At 36.5% G+C, this 17,004-nt stretch overlaps 1 protein-coding gene and 1 pseudogene across 4 annotated transcripts in view; one reads left to right on the top strand and one right to left on the bottom strand.

Moving 5' to 3' along the window:
• The window catches only part of P4HA1 (prolyl 4-hydroxylase subunit alpha 1), a 77,575-nt gene that overhangs the window by 19,605 nt on the left and 40,966 nt on the right, over positions 1-17,004 (bottom strand). For all 4 annotated transcript variants that reach the window (XM_051982171.1, XM_051982168.1, XM_051982169.1 and 1 more), the window contains exons 6-8: positions 6,277-6,516; positions 4,176-4,381; positions 156-332 (exon numbers count right to left, since the gene is read on the bottom strand). In XM_051982171.1, the coding sequence (XP_051838131.1) occupies positions 156-332; positions 4,176-4,381; positions 6,277-6,516 (623 nt within the window). The remainder of the gene's footprint in view (positions 1-155; positions 333-4,175; positions 4,382-6,276; positions 6,517-17,004) is intronic.
• On the top strand, positions 10,250-11,739 carry LOC127552303 (TOX high mobility group box family member 3-like; annotated as a pseudogene).

The raw sequence follows: 17,004 nt of genomic DNA, 5'->3' as shown, positions 1-17,004 counted from the left end.
ATCTAGTACAATCCATTCTTAAAGTCTTACAAAGGGGAAAAAAATACTATAAAATCATGTCAGACTTCAAAAAAAAAAAAAAAAAAAAAAAAAAGCCAAGTTCCTCCACATGGCATTATCTATAAAACTCCAAAAAATTAAAATGAAATTTTTACCCTGGGTTTTGCTAGGTCTTTAACAATTTCAATCTCAGCATCAGAAATTATTTCATGAAAACGAACAATGCGAGGTTTGTCCCACTCATCCTCTTGTTTGGCTGGAGCCAAGATAAACTTGGGGTTCCGATTGCCATCATGGTAGCGGCAGAAGAGTTTTTTCTGTCTCTGAGGGGTCTGAGAATAAAATGGAAAGAAACAGGAAAACATAAGAAAATATTGTGGATATGGGAAAATAATTCAAAATTCTCCAGATTCTCCAAGTATTTTGTAGGAAACCCCAGATCCTTAAATGAACTGGGTACCTTAAAAGCAGAAGCTACAATGCATTTGCTTGGTGCTATGCAGGGAAAAATCTTTCAGTCACAGGAAAATACTATAGTCTTTGTATTGTAATTAGCAATAATTATTCAATCAATCAAAGTTAAGTAAGAAATTACCAGGTAAATTTAATCTATCTTGATGGGCAAGAAGGTTACTTCTCATATAATACAACTATCTCAAAGAGTTTTGACAGATACCCCTCTTGACATTAAAAACAAGCCAACTTTTAGAATGAAAAATGAATTTTGTTGCTGGTGGTGGTAGTGTTGTTGTTGTTGGTGGTGGTGGTGGTGGTGGTGTGGTGGTGGTGGTGGTGTGTGTGTGTGTGTGTGTGTGTGTGTGTGTGTGCAAAGAAGACAATAAAAGAAAAAATAGGTGTTTTTCATCAAAATAAAAATCCAAGATTTCTTCATATTCTTCATAGTATTGGGCAGCTTCCTTATTATAAAGAAGTACTTTCTTTTGGTTAAAAAGACACCTTTTCAACCCACTCTCCCAAACAATTTCTAGATATCCTCAAGATATCATAGAGAACAGGGAAGATGCTGGAAGGATGGAAAAAGCCAAATGTCTTCATTTTCTTAAAAAAAAAAATAAAGCCTACTAACTCTAAGCTTCTGAGTTTTATTTAATTTCTGGCAAAATTCTACACCACATTAGAGAAAGAATGATTTAGAAAAGGAAGGGATGATTACAGAGAATCATCAGGGTCACATCAAAAAAGGGTCATTTCAATTTGGAAAACTCAAAAAAAAAAAAAAAAACCACCTCTTCTTATTTGTCTCAGAAATTCTCCTCATAGGTATCAACCCCAAGGAAGTCCAAGGCAAAAAGTTCCCATGTACCAAAATATTTTTAGCAGCACTTTTTTTTAACAAAGCCAAAAAAAAAAGAAAGAAAGAAAGAAAGAAAGAGAAAAATGGATGCCCATCAAATCACAGATGGCTGGGAGGAAAAATTATATATGAATAGAATATTATGTTATGTTGCTTGAAGAAATTTCAAATATAAGGAATTTATTCAAACATGGAGAAAATAATATAACTTGAAGTAGAGGGCAACCAAACACAGAATTTTGTACATAACTACACAGTCATGTTTTATGCAAAACATAAAAGGAAGAGACTAAGTCAAACTAACCTCATTTCCTTTTTTGGTTTTTGTTTATAAAGTCACTAAGCTGGTATATCAATGTGAAAATTTTTACTTGGATTTTAGCAAAGCAGCTGATAAAGTCTCTCATGCTATTCTTGTGAAAAAGATAATTCAAAGTGAGCTCTCCTAAGTGTGGAGTTAAATCAACTCAAAACTAGCTGGGGCCCAAGAATGGTCATTTAAATGGTTTAATGTCAGTCTGAGAAGATTCATGCATGGCCTCCATGGATCAGCACTAAACATCAGTGACTTGGATAAGGCACAAATGAAATAGTTTTCAAATTTGCAGGTGTCACAAAGCTGGAAAGGTGACCTAACTACTGAACTACATAATGAATAGCAAAGTCAAGTTTCAAAAAGACTTTCACCTTGCCTATATCTTTCCTGTTCTCCAATCATGCAACCATTTCCCTATTTCACACCCTCATTACCTCCTATCTAGATAATTGTAATAGTCTCCTAATGGTTTTTCTGCCTCATGTCTTTCCCTCTATAATCTGCTCTCCATATAGTATCCAAAGTGACAGCCCTAAAGCACAAATTCAACCAAATCTCTTCTCTGCTCAATAAACTCCAGTGTCTATTACCTCTAAGAGCAATCTCAAAAACCTCTTTTTAACACTTAAAAGCTATGCACCACATTCTGGCTAAGACTGTTGTTGCCTGAAGGGAAGCAGACCGCTCAACTTCTACATACCTATTGCAGTAAAAACCTGACATTCATATCTAACTACCTAATGACCATGAAGTCCAACGAGAATCTACAGTAAGTGATTTTTCCACCTCAGAAGAACACCGAAAAAAGTCATCTAAAAGCTGCCAGGCAATAGAAAAAGAAACCATCAGCAAAGCCAGCAGGACAAATAATCCCACCTCTTAGTCTGATGGGCCAGAAACAGCTGTGGTCTGCAAAGCTCTGTGTCTGGAGGCAGCAAGAACGGAAAGCCCACAATGAGGAAACTGGAATGTGCAAAGGGTTACCAGTAAGAAGAGGGGCACAGAGCTCAGAGCGGGACATTCTCAATGAACAGGGGATAGTGAGGTTACCAGCACTCTGTTCTGAAATGCCACGGAGAGTCCTGAAGATCCAGCTCGATAGCTCAAGACTGGAGCAAGGTGAGGAGAGGACTAACTCTGGGAATGGCCATCACCCCTTTTCACGCTCTCATTGTTTTCTTCCTGCAACAACCTCCTAATTGACCTTCTTATTCGAGTCTTCTACTATTCCAAAATATAGATGCCAAAATGCTATTCCTAAAATATAGTTCTGACTCTTTAAAAAATAATAATAATAATACTTTTTATTAGCTTCCTATTGCCTCTTAATATAAAATACAAAATTCTCAACTTGGCATTTAAAGTTCTCCACAATCTTGCTCCCACTTATCTTTACAGTCTTATGGCACTCTCCTTCACACACTCCTTTATTCTATTGGCCCCTTCCATGGGATTCCATTCTGTGCTTTTGCAAAGGCTGTGCCTTATGACTGAAAAGTATCTCTGTTCACATCTCTTACCATGAGAATCCCCCAACTTTCTTCGAATCTCGGCTCTGGGGGAAGACCTTGCTACTTCCTCCCTTCCATTACCCACAGTTAAAGCTCTCTCTCCAATGATGACTTTGTATAATTCGCCACATTTGCTTATCCAAGTATACATCACATCCCTGTAGAAGGCAAACTTCTTGAACCCATGTCTCTTATTGTTGACTTTGTACAGCTAGCACTTTCCCAAAAAAGGTGCTTATTGACTGAACTGAGGATTTGTCTTCTGTTGCTCCAGAGGATAAGGACAGAACAAAAATCAGTGACAATGATAAGCTACAGCATGGGTTCCATGGGAGGTGAGGCTCCTCCCTAAGTCCCACCTGTCCAGGATACTATAAGACAGGATTTGGTAAGGTCTCAAAGGCAAGACCAGCAAGATCCCTTCCAACATCATAATTTGAGCTTTCTATTGATGGTGCTAGTAAGAGTAATGCTACATAGTATGATGAGTGACATTCCTAAATAACCTTACTTGAATCTGTGTTTGAAATAGAAAGCAAGGTGGTCCTTAAGGGCACAGTTTTATTATTTTTCTCTACATCCCAGCACCTACTCTCATGTCCACAAGAAGAAGATAATCAACAAATGCTCATTGACAGCCCTCAAATGAAATAAAGAGGAGCCTAAAGTCTCTGTGGGCCTATACTAGAAATGGCTTAAAAAAAATTTTGTCATGTAGGATGATTAGGATAACATAAATGTTATGTTTACAAATTTGTGGAGGTCATGTTCATGATTGTAAGAAAAATTTCTATCTATGCAACTACTTCATTATCTATTCTCTGGGTATAAAGGCACTTTTAACCTTCCCTATGTTGAGTGTCAATTTCCAGATGCCTCTTCTTTGAATTCCAAATCTTTCTCTCTCTCTCTGTCTCTGTCTCTGTCTCTGTCTCTGTCTCTGTCTCTGTCTCTCTCTCTCTCTCTCACACACACACACACACACTCACACTCACACTCACACTCACACACAAAGTTGGCTGTTCTACTTTACCATTTTGAGACCCTCCCCACGGCACAGCATTTCGTACTTCCGCCTTTCGGACAAGTAATCCTTGGCACGTCCCTTTCTCTTTGAAGCACTTTCCTGCTCAGGTTGGTCAGCAGCAGATTTTGTGGTAGATTTATTGGTATCTTTTTCTTTAGCCATTATATACTCAAAATATTTTAAATTACCATTGGCTCTTTGATGTTCAGGATCTAGTGACACAGTAAAAAAGACAGACCACAGATATTTAAGGATCAGCACATATAATAACACAAAAGTCCTGAAGGAGAATCATTTACTTCAGGCTAACAAATACTATACTTACATTTTGGAATTTACTCAACCACAATTTCTTTGATTATCAGCAAAGAAAGTTTTACTCATCTTTATCCAGAACAAAGGAGATTTTTCTGAGCCCCCCCCCCAAAAAAAAATTATCAGTACGTGGGATAATATCTATAATATCTCTCATTCTGATTCTTCATTATATCACAGAAATGACCCTGGATTCCCAAAAGGCAGTGCTAATTGAATACAGATTTTGGTAAGTCTTGCACTGAAATACAACTTCACATTTAGGTCCATCAATGCCTATTAGATTTAGAACTCAAGAGGATCTTAGAGATTATCTAGTCCAACTACTTCACTTTACAGATGATGAAACTGAAGCCTTCAAAGTGATTTGTCCAAGGTCACACAGGCAGGTAATCCAAAGTTGTGTCTTCTGACTTCAATCCCACACTTTCCATGACTATATTTACTATCATGCCATGATGCCTCCATAGTGAAGTTCAGAGAGACTAATCATCAGAATTGCTATAGTGGGATGAATTTTTTTTTCACTAATTCTTAAAAGACAATCAACTAAGCCACAGAGGGTTTTCAATCTGCATTGGCAAAAGGAGTGTCATACAGATAAAAATAAGAAATCGTATTTAAGTATAAAGAAAATAATAGGCAGAGGTCAAAAGCAATGATTGCTAAATTAAATTTAAAAAAGCAATGACACAGAAGTAATCTCAGAATCAGGCTACCTCTGAAGTCTAGAAGCCTTTTAATTCTGATATTCTGAGAAGGAAGAGAAAAATAAATTAAATTCATAATTTCCAGTTACACTAGAAACCAAGAGTTACTACAGAATTGCTAGTCACAGCTGCCTGCTCTCAAGGCAAGGGGGCTGAAACTTTTGAAGGGAAAAAGTGATATCACATAAATAAAAATTAATCTAGAAATCTTTATCTATCATATGGACTCTAAAATGACTTCTGATCATTCAGATATTACCTATGATACTTGTGACTCCAATTTACTCTATTAAGAAAGAGTTCAAAGTGAAAATACTTTCTGAATTTCAAGGGTTACTTTTACATTATGCCATGTGCCCTGCCAAGAAATAGTTATGCATCACATAACAAACATATTAGGAAGGAAATGTGAACCAGATTTCCAGCAAGACAAACTTCAAGAGAATCCTACAGTTTTGGTTCTTTAAGAAGTAAACTTCTTTTATAAAGATAGTAAAAATAAATTTGGCAACCTAAGCTAAACTATAGGGTATAAACCCTATTTTTGAACTAATAAAATGTTCAAGAATTAAGCATTTATATTGCATAAGTTGTATTATTGTCACATATAATGTACATTATGATATGTTAATAATTGTGATAACTGCATAAGGATCAAATTATATGTTATCTCTCTCCCATATCATTAGCACTATTATTAGCATTATTTTTAAATTCAAAGTATCTACAAGAAGGAAAATTTATTTTAAGTCAATGTAATTTGAAAAAAAGTACAATATATAAAACAAAAACCTCATACCAAACTCTATGCCCATAAAAATTAGGAAGCAGGCTATAATTTAATAAAGCATTAGTTTTAGATTGAGTAAGCCATCTTACAATGTGATTAATGAAATTCCTTAAGAGAATAGATAGAGAAACTCAGGACATCTTTAACAGAGTGACACATTAGTTTTGTCAAAACTGATCCCCAGAAATTTATTTTGAGAATATGAGAGAGAAGAATGGGGAAGGCAGGCAGCTCACCTAACTCAATAAGCCAGCTCAGGAATAACTTCAAGAAAGGATCAGTTCTAACCTACCCAGTTCAAGAAGCTTCTTGGTGAGTAGGAGCGCTTTCTCCAAGTGCCCTTGTTGATACACAGCATAACTCCAATAGTCTAGAACTGAGACTTTGTCAAGAGTGGACACTTCTCCTTCCTCCAGCTGCTTTAAGGCTTGTTCCATCCACAGCTCAGTATGGTAGTAATCGGCCTCCGTGTATGCTATCTTACCCAATTCAAAGCAATCCTCAGCTGTCAGAGAAGACTTGTGTTTTACTCCTACAAAAAGAACAAAACATATAAGACACAAAGAGTCTCATATCACAAGTGTCTGTCCTTATAATTTCAAAACAGAATCCATTAAGTAGGTAATACAAGTTACATTTTTTCTAAAGTACCTGAGATGTTTAACAGATCTCCCAGTGTTAATATGCCACCAACATATCAAGTAATTAAAATGTGTTATCTAGCATAACACCAGCTTTTTGTTCCTCTTAATTCACATAGGAAGTTCTGATATTAATATAAAATGTTATATTTACTAGCTATGTAGTTCTTGTGAGCTCAAAGCAGATTGAAGGCAGAAGAGAACATAGTTTTTAGAAATGAAAAACTTTTAAAAAAAGGAAAAGAAAAGAAAGAAAATGAGAAACTTCATAAAGGGGGAAACTGAGCACCAGAGGAGTAAATTGCCCAGAGTCACAAAGATAGCTATACTTTAATGTTTTCAAGTCACCAAAGTGCTTTATGTACATCATCTCCTCAACCCATGAGTTAGATGTTAAAGGTATCCATTTCTATCCCAGTTTTATAGGTCAGCAAACTGAAACTCAGAGAGATTAATTCCAAGGTCAGATCTCTTCTCACTACACTACATGGGCTCTCCCGGAGAAAAACAGGTAGCAAAACACAAAACCAAAAGTCTAATCCAGATGCTCTGACTAATGCCAGCAATTTCTCCACTGTTGCCTCTCCTAGAGAATAGGCTCAACATACCAAGACAGCTCAGTTATTTCTGAATGCTCAATAAAAGGCCTGCAGAGAAAATTATATTTTTTTGCTTTCAGTTACTATGATTTGGTGCCCATCAATGAGAAATGAGGTGCATAAACTCTGTTGACAAAGAAAGCACATCTGACAAGGAAAAGAAAACAATGAAACAAAACCTGTTTGTACTTTGCCTTAACAGAGAAGTATTCACCATAATGTATCCCACCACCACCACTTATCTTAAGAGAAATTCAGAGGATAAGCTAAGTTTAGAAAAAATATATATTTGTACCGAGAAGATTTTTTTAAAAAATCATCACTTGAGGAGACAGGCAATCATGTCTCTATTAAATAAGCTGACTTTTAAAAAGTGGCTAGAAGAAAAAGGAATTTGTGGCTTATTTTAAAAATCTGTTTAACAGAGCCAGCACCTGATATTAAATATAATACATCAGAAACTTACTGCATTTGGATTTACTATTATTTTGTTTTGGAGAAAAAAGGTAGAATGCTTTTTGAGTTGGTTCAGAATTGTAATTTAGTCAAGCTATGAAGTTACAAAGCAATACATAATTTCTAGAGGATGGGGCAAGGCAGAATATATTTTCCACTTGGCTGGCTGGTGGCAGAAGAAGAGTTTTCAGAGGAAGAAGCTACGAGTGGAGAGTTCAGTGAACAACCAGATTCATCTTCATCTCACACCACTGTGGTAGGTGGCTGGGCTCCTGCACTTCCCCCACTGAGACCAAGCTGGTCTGACTCACCAGAAAGCTAGCCGAGCCCTAAGTGAAGGAGACAAGAGATTCATTCCATCTCTGTGTTGGTTGGAGGCTGAAGAAAGCAGAGGCAGAGGCTGAAGGACAAAACCCTTGGATTTGGCGACATTCAGAGGGAGCTCTTGGAACCAAGCAGAGAGATAGACCTCTAAACTAACCAGGCTATATTGGAGATAATAAAAGATCTGCACTTTTATCACCTGGCTGTGTTTTGAGAAGAAAAAGCTCACCACATTCATCTTTATCCAGTTAGGGACAGAAATTGAACTAGGAAGAAATTAACTCTCTCAACAAAGTCCTCAGAAAATGTTATCAAAATACTATAAAGAAATACTTATTCAGTAGCTTTTCATGTTTATTTAAACCTAAAAATAAAGTTCAATTACATTATCAGTTTCCAGGGAAGAAACAAATCAAGAACCAGCAGGAATCTTACAGTGGAACCAAACTCATTTAGCTAATTTTTTATCATTTACCATTCCCTACTCCTGGAGCTTACAGGGAACTCAGGCTTTTCTAAAAGAAAATTAAGAAAATGACTGTGTATTCTGAGCCTAAAAATAAAGTTTCTTTTATGCTCCTTTTAAAAATCTTTTTAAAAAAATCTTTTGGTTCTAGGATATTGAGGTGAACATGGCAACAAAATATTAATTACCAAATATCTAGTTTTAAGATAGGTCACTTTCTTCCAAGAAAAGATATGAGAATTTCAATTCAACCCAGTAAGCACTTACTATATACAAGACACAAGACAAAACGGTCGTTGGTCCTTGCTCTCTGCCTTCAAGAAGCTTATATTCATCATATTTAAGATTCTTCATCAAATTTTCTTGGCAAAGATATTGGAGGGCTTTTCCATTTCCTTCTCTATTTCATTTTACAGATGAGAAACTGAGGCAGGTGGTTAGACTTGCCGAAGATCACATCTAATAAACGTCAGATCCTCTGACTCCAAGGGTAGTGCTGTATCCACTGTGCCACCCAGCTACCTTAAGAAGCTTACATTCTATTAAACTCTTCAGCGACTCCCTGAAATCTCTGAGTTAGGTGCAAATTCCTCATCACAGAACTGAAAGCAGCCCATGACAAAGTGGTTCTCACTGACCATTTCAGATGTCTTTCCTAAAGCTCCATATTTTCTTTACTCCATTTCTAGATCTTTGCATTGATGTTTCTCCCATGCCCACAATGCTCTCCCTCTCCCTTCCTCTTCTCTCCCTTCTCCTTTCTCCTCTTTCTTCCTCTCCTGCCCCTTCACACAATCCCTACCTAGCCTTTTACATTCATTCAATAAGTTTCCATTAAATACCCAGATGCTAAGCACTGTGCTCTAGGGATACAAAGAAAAACAACAATCCTGGGACCGACTCTCAGACAGCTTCCATTCTACAGGGAGGAACAACATGTATGCAATCAAAAGTTATGAATGACATGATTGCAATAAAAAGCTATGCATAAAAGGCCACTGGCAAGCAGAGGGGAAAAAGGATAGGGTGGCACTTGACCTGGGCACGTAAGGACCCTAAGAAGCAGTGGTGAGTAATGAGTGCAATCCAGGTACACTGTGGAAGAGTACATGACAGAAAGCCAAAGACAGCTGTCGGACAAAGGGAAGCTGGAGCCAGATGGTGAAAGACTTTCTAGGACCAAGGAGGAATATGCATTTTGTCCTGGTGGCAATAGACAGTCACTGAAGTTTCTTAAGCAGGGAAGTGATCTCATCTGAAGAGAACTTTAAAAACGATCACTTGGATGGCTGTATGAAAGATGACTCATCAAGAAACTTCTGCAGTCATGGATAAGAGAGGTGATGAAGGCCTGAGCCAAATTGAGTAGAGAGAAGGGGACAAGGCCCTTTCCTAAGGAAGATCTTCTTGAGTTCTGTTCACTCACACCACCACTTCCCTGCATTCTATTTACTTATCTGTGTACAAGTTATATCCATGTATCATGAAATATAAACTTCTTGAGGGCAGGGATTTTGTTTTTGTTTTCTTATCCCCAGCATCTAGCACAATGTCTAAATACAGAGAAGGTGCTTAACAAAAGCTTACTGAATTGAATGGCAAGTGAGAAATCTAAAAATCCAGCATTAACAACTGGCTCAAAATAGGAAAGAGATGGATTGTTGAAAATAAATTTTATGAGCTTACACACATACACATTCATCAGAAAAAAGGAGCACTATCTGAAAGACATCAAAACTCTCTCTTAAAATATAACCTTGGTCCTGACTGACTCATAATTTTGGAAACAATAACAACAATCTGAATATGGCTGAAGCAAATGGTGTCTTTCTTACTGCCTATGAAATAATCCATACTCTCAGCCTTGGGGACAGAGTTTAAAATCCCACCGACCATTCTGCCTCTCTAACTTGGGAATATCAAATATACTGTTACACTTTCAAGATCTCAGTGATTCACTTTCTGCATAAGTGAATGGATTTACAATTCAGTTTTTTCTCTAACCTTGGATCTTTCTATTATAATATCAAGAAATCTTGTGGTACAAAATGGTATAATCCATGACAATGGATTGCACCTTGAACATGATCACACCCAAAAGTTGCCATATCATCAAATTCATTCCTTGTGCATTGTCTATTGTCCAGATGATGATGATGCTCTTGTTCCTGCTGCCCAAACTCACAACCATCAACCAATCTCAGTTCACTGACCACATGGGATTAAATTTAGGGGATGCCATCACATATTTCCTTCACGTCCTGTAAGCAAACCAGCAACTCCTTCTCCATCAAGCTCATCAGTAAAGACAATGCAGATGAGAAAGAGCCATTGGAGAAAGAAGAGTTACTCCAGATTCTGGCAAGAAGCCCAAAATTCCAAAGAAAGAGAAATACCCAATGAGCACAGAAACCAGTGTCAGCATATGCCCTATTCTCCAGAGATACACAAGCTGCAATTAAAGGTCAAAATCTCAATGCAACCTTTGGAAACGTTTCAATAACAGTAGCAACAATGTGGGATAGCCTGGGTGAAGGACAAAAGCAGGGATATGAAAGGAAAACTGAGGCTGCCAAGAAAGAATACCTAAAGGCATTTGCTGCTTATTAAGCAAGTCTAGTTTCCAAGGCTGCTACAAAATAGCAGAAGCTTAGACAATTCATTCTGTACAGCAGACTCCGGCATCTCCTAATTTTTCATTCTCCCTTCTCCTCTTTCTCAACACACACTAGTGTCAGATTCATCCATAGTCACTTCCCAGGGTAATTGTTCCTAAACCCCTAATTAATGAGACTACCAATGAATCAGATTGTAGCTACTGTTACCATGGCAGCCAACATGCCAACAAACATTTCAGCCTCATTAATTGGCTAGATGGGAATAGCCATGGGGCCCACACCATCATAGAGCAAACCCAGAAGCATCAGATACAGTAGCAACAGCAGCAGCTACAACAGATGCACCAGCACTGATGGATCAGCAAACCCAATAACAAATGCAACAGCACCATTTTCAGCCTCACTGTACAACAGCATTTGCATCAGCAATGTCAAATGCAGCATGAACTACAGCACATCCAGCTGCAACAAATGAAGCAGCAGCAAATGCAACACATGCAGCACCCACATCAACCCTGTCCTCAGCAATGTACCCAGGGGTCACAGCCCACTTCACCCATTCCTGCCATTGGACTTCCCCAGCCAGCCCCTCAGCTTCATCAGTCACAAATACAGAAACAAACTCAAGTATCCCAAGTCTGTATCTTCTGAAGATAAGTACAGCAAAACTGATTTGCATTTATTGGGGAAGATGAGATAAAGGTAAACCTTATTTGGTTAAAATGGTAAATTGTTGATAGCAAAAAAAGAACTACAATGTAGTTGTCTATCATCTTTTAGCTATAAATAGCTTTTAACTATAAATTATTGGTTTCTAAAGAAAAGCTGTGCTTTCATGTGATGCCTTTTTAATTTATTCATGTGAATCCAATAGTCTAGAAACTACATTATGATGAAAAAAATTTAATTGAAACATTATACTACCTTTTAGTCATAAAATTAGCAAAACATGAACATGATGAAAATTCACAACAGGTGGAGACTGTAAAGGGCTAAAACTCTGAATAGGTGCACTGGAATCAGACAACTGAGCACTTAAGGCTAATTACCTATTGGACAATACTCTATTAGCATATGCCTGGAAAATGGCCCTTCCCACTATTCTGTGCTGGCTCGATCTTTTGATGTATACAGATAATTGTAGGAGGGATTAGGGGGTAGAGTAAGACAAGCCAGAGTCACTTTTGAGGAGGACGAGGAGGAGAGAGGAGGTTGGTGGTGAGCCTCATGGAGGTTTGTCTGTCTCCTTTACTTCTCCCCCTAAAGATCAAGAATTTTTGCTGATCCTGACTCTGGCTGATCCTGAGGTCAACAGGGAGCTAATCCAGACTTCACAGGAGACTACAGGCAAACATTTCAAAAAAAACAATACAAAACTGATTCAACCATCCCATTACTGGAATTAAATCCCAAGGACATTATTGAAAGGGAAAAAGGATCTGCTAAAAAAAAAAAAAAAAGCATTAATAATAATCACTTAATCTGTATAGAGGTGGGGTAGAAAGAAAAACAATCTGCATATCCAATCATTATGGAAAGATGAATAAATTAAAGTATATGAAAGTGCTCTACAAACTTCCTACTCTGATGCCTCATTACAGAGCTGGCTCTTCAAGCAGAAGGTAAAAGTTAGCAGGTTCTACATTATGTTGAAATATCCTCAGGAGCATAGCTCTAGCCACAAGGCATCTACTTTCCAAGGATCAGGCTAACTAAATGAATACAAACAGGCTTACTGCTTCTCATCAGGCCCCACTCTCTATGGTCTTCTACAGGTGGTGAGTTCTTTGACACTGGAAATCTATGAAACAAATAAAAATACTAACTACCTCTATTCTTCATAGTTCCAACTTTTCCCCTCTCCACCTTCCCCCAGATGGCAGGCAGACCCATACATGTTAAATATATTAAAGTATATATTAAATATAATATATGTATACATATCCATACAGTTATTTTGCTACACAAGAAAAATCGGACTTAGACATAAGGTAAAAATAACCTGAGAAGGAAATCAAAAATGCAAGCGGACAAAAACAGAGTAGAAATCTTATGTTGTGATTTATATTCATTTCCCATAGTTCTTTCGCTGGGTGTAGCTGGTTCTCTTCATTGTTGAACAAATGGAACTAATTTGGTTCATCTCATTGTTGAAGAGAGCCATGTCCATCAGAATTAATCATCATATAGTATTGTTGTTGAAGTATATAATGATTTCCTGGTCCTGCTCATTTCACTATTTTCTTATATTTTCACAGTTACAAAGTAGGAGAAATAATGAGAATAATTCATGTTGAGACCACATATAATTACTGATTTAGCTACTGGCATTCTAAATGTAAGATTTTTGTCTTACATTTCAATAAATGGATAAATTAATTAAGGAACTCAATCATATCAGTCTTCATATGCCTACTATAAAATGAGAAGATTAAAGAAAGTTGCAGTTAAACACAAGGGTCTTTCATATTTTCTTATATAGAAAAAATAAAGGAATTGGGTAAATTATTTTTTCAAGCAATTGAAAACAAAAAGATATTTATCATGGGACACTTAATCATCTCTTCTTGCTGTATCCCATCATACATTTGCAAAATGACCACTACAAATTAATTGCAATCTCTATTTTTTAATTTAATTTAATTTAATAATAACTTTTTATTGACAGAACCATGCCAGAGTAATTTTTTTACAACATTATCCCTTGCACTCGCTTTTGTTCCAATTTTTCCCCTCCCTCCCAAAACCTCCTCCCCTAGATGGCAAGCAGTCCTATGTATGTTAAATATGTTGCAGTATATCCTAGACACAATATATGTTAATTGGAATCTCTATTGCAAAGAAATCAGCAGGTGGAGAAATTCTTCAAAAAACCCACTGAGAACATACTGAAGAATAAAAGTGGTATAAAAACAAAAGGTATCAAAGAAAAAAAAAGCCCTCACTAAGACTTCCCAAATTAAATCAACATAAACTTCAATTTGGTGACTTACATGCAAAAGATGTATGAAATGGAAGACTATGCAAATGTTCAAAACACAATTCAAGAGTAAGAAACAAAAACGGTAAAAAAGCTTATTAGATTATTAGATTAAACATTATTATGAGAAATGTTACACATATATTATGAGTACATTCTTCTAGAACAAGGGTCCTCAAATTTTTTAAATAGGGGGCCAGTTCACTGTCCCTCAGACAGTTGGAGGGCCAGACTATAGTAAAAACAAAAACTTTGCTTTGTGAGCCTTTAAATAAAGAAACTTCATAGCCCTGGGTGAGGGGGATAAACATCCTCAGCTGCCGAATCTGGCCGGCGACCATAGTTTTGAGGATCCCTGTTCTAGAAGACTGTCAGGGAGCAATGAGCACAGTAAATACCAAATAAAAGATCACAAACGAGGAAATTAACTTAATTCTATTTTGGTAGATGGGAAACTGTAAGAATCCTTTCTAAATAAGTTTCATATAGATTACTGAATTAGAAAAGGCTCAATATCAATACCGACTTAAAAGAACATAAATAAAATAATGATTTACAATTGAGACAACTCTAAACCTGGTCCATTTAAAGAAATTACTGACACAAAAAAATGGATAAAAGAACAGACATCAAAACAGACTATCATAATTTCCTAAGGAAGTTTAATGGATGTATATCAATTGTCACAGTGAACCAGAAATAGTCTAGAAAATTCATCACCTGTCATATACTTTCTCCCCTTTACCAGATGGAGAGATTTGACAGTCAAGGAAAACATGAGAAAATGCAAATTCGTTTGTGAAATATTACAGAGAAGAATGCTAAGATATTATGAACACTAGTACTTCAAAAATAAATCTGGAAGAAAAAACAAGTCTACAAAAGCTTGACAAGAGACCCAATTAAGACAACACATCCCAAGGACATTTAAATACAAAACAAAGAAAAGAACAATGCACAAAATAAACTGAAAAGACACTATCAAGAGAGTTCTACAACAAACTTCTTTATCAATGACAATGGAAACACCACGTTTGGATCCTAACATTCATGATGTATTACAGAAGAAGTAAAAACAGCTCTAAAGAAAACAAAGATGGGGAAAAAAAATAGCTGGTCTAGAACAGGCAAGATGGAGGGAGGCTCATTCTAGAGGCACATAAATTAAGGACACTAATAGATTATTTCTCAAAATAGAAGAAAGAGTAGAATATGTCAAAGGCTTTTTAAAAAGTCAGGATATATCCAGCCATTCTGAAGAGCGATTTGGAACTATGCTCAAAAAGGTATCAAACTGTACATACCTTTTGATCCAGCAGTGTTACTACTGGGCTTATATCCCAAAGAGATTTTAAAGAAGGGAAAGGGACCTGTATGTGCAAGAATGTTTGTGGCAGCCCTCTTTGTAGTGGCCAGAAACAGGAAACAGAATAGATGCCTATCAATTGGAGAATGGCTGAATAAATTGTGGTATATGAATGTTATGGAATATTATTGTTCTGTAAGAAATGAGCAGCAGGATGATTCAGAAAGGCCTGGAGAGACTTACACGAACTGATGCTGAGTGAAATGAGCAGGACCAGGAGACCATTATATACTTCAACAACAATACCATATGATAATCAATTCTGATGGACACGGCCCTCTTCAACAATGAGATGAACCAAATCAGTTCCAATAGAGCAGTAATGAATTGAACCAGCTACACCCAGCAAAAGAACTCTGGGAGATGACTATAAATCACTACGTAGAATTCCTAGTCCCTCTATTTTTGTCTGCCTGCATTTTTGATTTCCTTCAAGGTTAATTATAGACTATTTCAAAGTCTGATTTTTTTTGTACAGGAAAATAACTATACGGACATGCATACATATATTATATTTAACTTATACTTTTAACATATTTAACATGTATTGGTCAACCTACCATCTGGGGGAGGGGGTGGGGAAAAGAGGGGGAAAATTGGAACAAAAGGTTTTTGCAATTGTCAGTGCTGAAAAATGACCCGTGCATATATCTTGTAAATAAAAAGCTATTAAAAAAAAAAAAAAGTCATGGACCTTATTATCAAAAAAGGGCATCAAAGAAAATACCAAAGCTATCAATCCATTTACCTGCTTTACTACCCTATATAAAATTTTAAGAATAATAATCTGCACATATATTAGGTGAATCTTTCATAAGGTATGAAACAGGAAAAGGCAAACTTTCATGATAGCTTATTATAGTAGACTAGAACTTCATAGTCACACAACTGACTGAAAGATATGGAAAACACAAGTACCCATTTATGCTTAATATGTGCTGAATATAAACAAGCATTTGCTTTACTGCAACAAAATGCTACCATCTCTCTTCTTCTAACAAGCGAGTCTCCCACACATGTCAAGATAAACTCATTCAACGACACTCTGAATACTAATACACAGCAAAGCATAAAAAAAGGAAGGGAAAAAAAATACATTTGTTTGCCAGAATTGTCTGACCTCATGTAGAATGCTCAGCAGGGACTCCATTTTGGGTGGAGAATTCCTTCAGAAATACTTGTTTGTGGTTAATATTATATTAACTAAATGAAGCCCTAGAACATTACAGAATAAACTAAACGAGATCTATTCTCACAAATTCAGTCTAACTATTCACACAGGAAAAAAACCAAGTGGATAAAGCAAGCCTATTATACAAATATTCAATTATATAAACCCATAGATCTGGTTCATCACTATCTTTATTCCTGACAGACTCTGATGTTGGACAATGAATTGGGCCCAAGAATAGAGAGAAAGAAAGCAGTTTGAGTTGTCCTAGGAAAAGGGCAAAGCTTCTCATGAAGGCCTATCTTTTCAATACTAATATTCTATGATACAGCAATGAGACAAAGACTACAACTGCCTCTGAAGAATTAAAAGTGAATATTACAAAGAGAACAATGAAGA

Source organism: Antechinus flavipes, chromosome 2, assembly GCF_016432865.1.
Source record: "Antechinus flavipes isolate AdamAnt ecotype Samford, QLD, Australia chromosome 2, AdamAnt_v2, whole genome shotgun sequence".
Taxonomy (NCBI): Eukaryota; Metazoa; Chordata; class Mammalia; order Dasyuromorphia; family Dasyuridae; genus Antechinus; species Antechinus flavipes.
Note: the sequence above shows the minus strand (reverse complement) of the source record. Positions and strands in the feature narration are given on the sequence as shown.